The 3,739-nt window shown below is 40.7% G+C and overlaps 1 protein-coding gene across 2 annotated transcripts in view; it reads right to left on the reverse strand.

Moving 5' to 3' along the window:
* Tmlhe (trimethyllysine hydroxylase, epsilon) overlaps positions 1-3,739 on the reverse strand; it is a 115,267-nt gene that overhangs the window by 13,249 nt on the left and 98,279 nt on the right. For both annotated transcript variants that reach the window (XM_008842053.2, XM_008842051.2), the window contains one exon: positions 812-1,048. In XM_008842053.2, coding sequence (XP_008840275.1) covers positions 812-1,048 — 237 coding nt within the window. The remainder of the gene's footprint in view (positions 1-811; positions 1,049-3,739) is intronic.

Consider the following 3,739-nt stretch of genomic DNA (forward strand, 5'->3'; position numbering starts at 1 on the left):
AAGTCAGATGAGGATCAGATGCTCTCAGGCTTTCTCTTAAGGTCTGGATCCCTCCAGGAAAGATTTTGGCCTTAGGAATTTGGGGGTTGGACTGGCCTGGGAGCAGGGCCCAGGAAAGTTGCTAGTCTGGGGCAGCTGGTGGCCATGCCACCCAGAGGTGCAAAGGAAGATGGAGGCGGGAGGGTGCCCCAAAGGTCCCTGAGGACTGCACTGAGGAGCTGGGTTGGTCTGGATGCAAAGGACCAGGAAGCGGAAAGGTCAGCCAGCATCCAGGAAGAGGCTGGAGGGTTGTGGGGACCCAGGGAGGCAGAGGGAGGTGAGGGCGGGGCCAGGCCCTGAGCACCCCTGGGGACCTGAGAAGGAACTGAGTTGGTCTGGATGAACAGAATCAGGAAGAAGCAGTGGTGGTTCCCCAGGTGTCTGGGGCACCAAGGCAAGGAATGGGACAGGACCCAGGCTAGGAGGAGAGACCAGCAGGGGAGATGGGAGGGTGAACAAGGCTGAGGTCATCAAGGCATGGAGGGCCCAATCGACTTATCCCAGAGAGAGAAGCCTGCAGGTTGGAGAGAGACAGATGTTTCATTTTTAAAATACTATGTCCAATGCCCCCTTTCCCCCCCAAATACAGTATTCCTTGATGGTTTATTTATTAGTTTATGAAAATTGTAATAAGAATATAAATTTTTTATAATAAGAATTATAGAATAGCAAGATTAAAATATGGCTCATAGAAGTATCTTAGGAAATATTACATCAGGATAATAACATATGATAACTATGTCACACTGGAGGATAGCTGTTTGGTACTTACCTGATCAAATAAAGCTCTTTATTCCATGGGTAGATATTTAAGACTGGCCCAACTCCAATCATGTGGTTGTGACATTCTCCAATATTTTCAATATATTCATGCTTCAATGGCACTTTGCTGAGGAGTTCAAATTCTTCAGGAGCCTTTTGAAGTACCTGTTGTGCTGCATAGAATCCATCTACCAATAGTGTTTTGCCACCTGTTCCTTCATGCTTAAGGCAATGAAATACTTGAATACTAAAGAAAGAAAATAAAATTCTTCTGTTTATTTGGTAGAAGAGAAGATATCAAAATTCCTGAATATTATATCAGAAATTATTACTGAACCTAAGAGAGTAATTTTCCTTTTTATCTTTTCTTTTCTTTTTTTTTTTTTTCCATCTTTTTGAGACAGGGTCTGCCTATAGCTCCAGCTGGTCTGGGACTCACTATGTCAACTAGGCCGGCCTTGATCTCACAAAGAACTGCCTGCTTCTGCCTCCAGAGTGCTGGGATTAAAGGCATGTGCCACCATGCCTGGTGGGTAATTTTCTTTTAATGAAGAAAGAAATTCCATTTCCCAATTGCTTTCTCCTCATAGTGAGTTGTACATTTTTTGTACTCTGAAACAATTAGTTACTTCAAGTTTATTACAGACATTTATAAGATTTATAAATGTGTAACATTTATAAAATGCATATATGCCAGGGAAGAGCTGAGAATATAGACAAGAACAAGATACAGGATCTGTTTTTTTAAAAATTATTTTTTTGGGCTGGGCGTGGTGGTGCACGCCTTTAATCCCAGCACCAGGGAGGCAGAGGCAAGTGGATCTCTGTGAGTTCAAGGCCAGGTTGGTCTACATAGTGAGTTCCAGGACAGCTGGAGGTACAGGGAGACCCTGTCTCAAAAACAGAAAAAAAAATATTTTTTGTATTTTATATACAACATATTAATCATTTTTACACCTCCTTCTCCATTGTCACCCTTCCATAGCCCCCTCTCCCATTGGCTCTCATGCATTCTGTCATTTATGTTAAGGCCTATTGAGTCAAGTTAGTCTTCCCAGATATTCCTCAGTGCAAGTTCATCCATAGGGCTCTAGTGTGTGGTACTGTAAACATAGCCAAATACACATGACTGGGGAGGTCATAGATCTTAGAGGAAACCCCAAGGCTATCACAGTTCTAGACAAATGTAATTTATTACTATATGCTAAATATGGATCTTTATATTTACAGACAAGGATGCTGTTACCACTCATCAAAGAAGCTTATTTTGCAACAGATGAAGAGTATTGCAGAGTTTCACAACTGGTCACACACAAAGATAGTGCAACTCTAAATGACACATCTACAATGGAACCTCTATACCCAAGTGGAACAAGGGGTAGAGAGAACACTAATGCATCTCTCAACTCTCATCAACAAAGCTCCCTCAGGAAACAGAGGACAATGCACACAAAGGGACACAAATGGCCAAACCATAGAAAATAAGAATCTGCAGAGTGTGGGTCCTTGAACAGGACTCCTATACTAAACTTTACCCACCAGGACTCAGGGACCATTGTGGAAGAGGGGGCAAAAATATTGTAAGAGCCAGGGAGGAGGTGCATGTCCATAAACACTCTTACAGGCTCCTGGGACCTTGCTCATGTGAACTTACGGCAATGATGACAGCATGCACAAGACCCATGCAAACTCAAGCAGACTAAAACCCAGTATAAAACTATGGAAATGGACAGCAGGCCCCAATATTAGCTGAAGAACCATTGGGAAGCTGATTACTGCTGGGTGAGGAAGAGCTGATCTTCTTTAAGGGAGGGACTCCACAGAATCTGTTTTGAAGAAGCTCATAATCTAAGAATGTTCTTAAACTGTTAAATTTTGTGGTTATATTACCAGTTTTAAAGGTGGATTATGGCTGGGTGTTTTGGTGTATGCCTTTAATCCCAGCATGTGAGAGGCAGAGACAGGTGGATCTTAATGAGTTCAAGGCCAGTCTGGTCTACATAGTGAGTTCCGGGACAGCTAGGGCTACACAGAGACACTGTTTCCAAAAGACAAAACAAAAACAAAAACAAAAAAACAACAAAAAACCAAAAACCAAAAACCAAAAAAATCCAACAAAACAAAACAAAAAATTGGATTATGGGCTTTTGAGATATCAAGTGGGTAACAGCCCTTGCCTCCAGGGCCCAACAACCTGAATTTGATCCCCAGAACCCACATGGTAGAAGGCAAGAATGACTCCCATGGGGTATGCTCTGACCTCCACACATGCTTCCTAACATGGGCGCACATGCACGCACACACACACACATACACACACACACACACACACACAAATAAGTGTAGAAAAATTAAAATGTTGATTATAGCTCAGTTGGTAGAATACTGGTTAGAATATTGTTATTGGTAGTTGCCTAATAACAGGAACAACAACATAAAATCTTCCTTAATAAACAACTTTGCTTCATAGAAAAAAGTCATTTAAAAAAGTTGCCTGTGCCTAAAGTATTAAAGACTTGTAGGAACTAAGCTGATAAATAACCTGGAGAACCATGTGCAGGATGAAATACAGGCAAGAATCACTATCAACTGTATATTTCTAAATTGGGCAACTTTAAATATGATAGTGGGTACACATTAAAAATGTAGGTAGGGGTTGAAGTAGTTCAATCTAGCTGTACATTGAAATAATTGAATCATATTGTATGAATATGTTAACAGAAAAAGGAAAGGTGACAAGTAATTATCTGGCAATCTAAAGTAGAAATTTCAAATTCATGAGGGGAAATAAAATCAAAAGCAATTTAATGAAACATGCAAAAATAAGGGGAAAGTAAACCACAAAGTCAAACAAGGAATACAAATAAGATAGAAGGAATAAAATCACGAAGAATCTTATATAGAATTAAAATGAAGAAAGTAATTTCTGATCACATTG

The sequence above is a fragment of the Nannospalax galili genome, unplaced genomic scaffold (genome assembly GCF_000622305.1).
Source record: "Nannospalax galili isolate Female #2095 unplaced genomic scaffold, S.galili_v1.0 scaffold880, whole genome shotgun sequence".
NCBI classification, from domain to species: Eukaryota; Metazoa; Chordata; class Mammalia; order Rodentia; family Spalacidae; genus Nannospalax; species Nannospalax galili.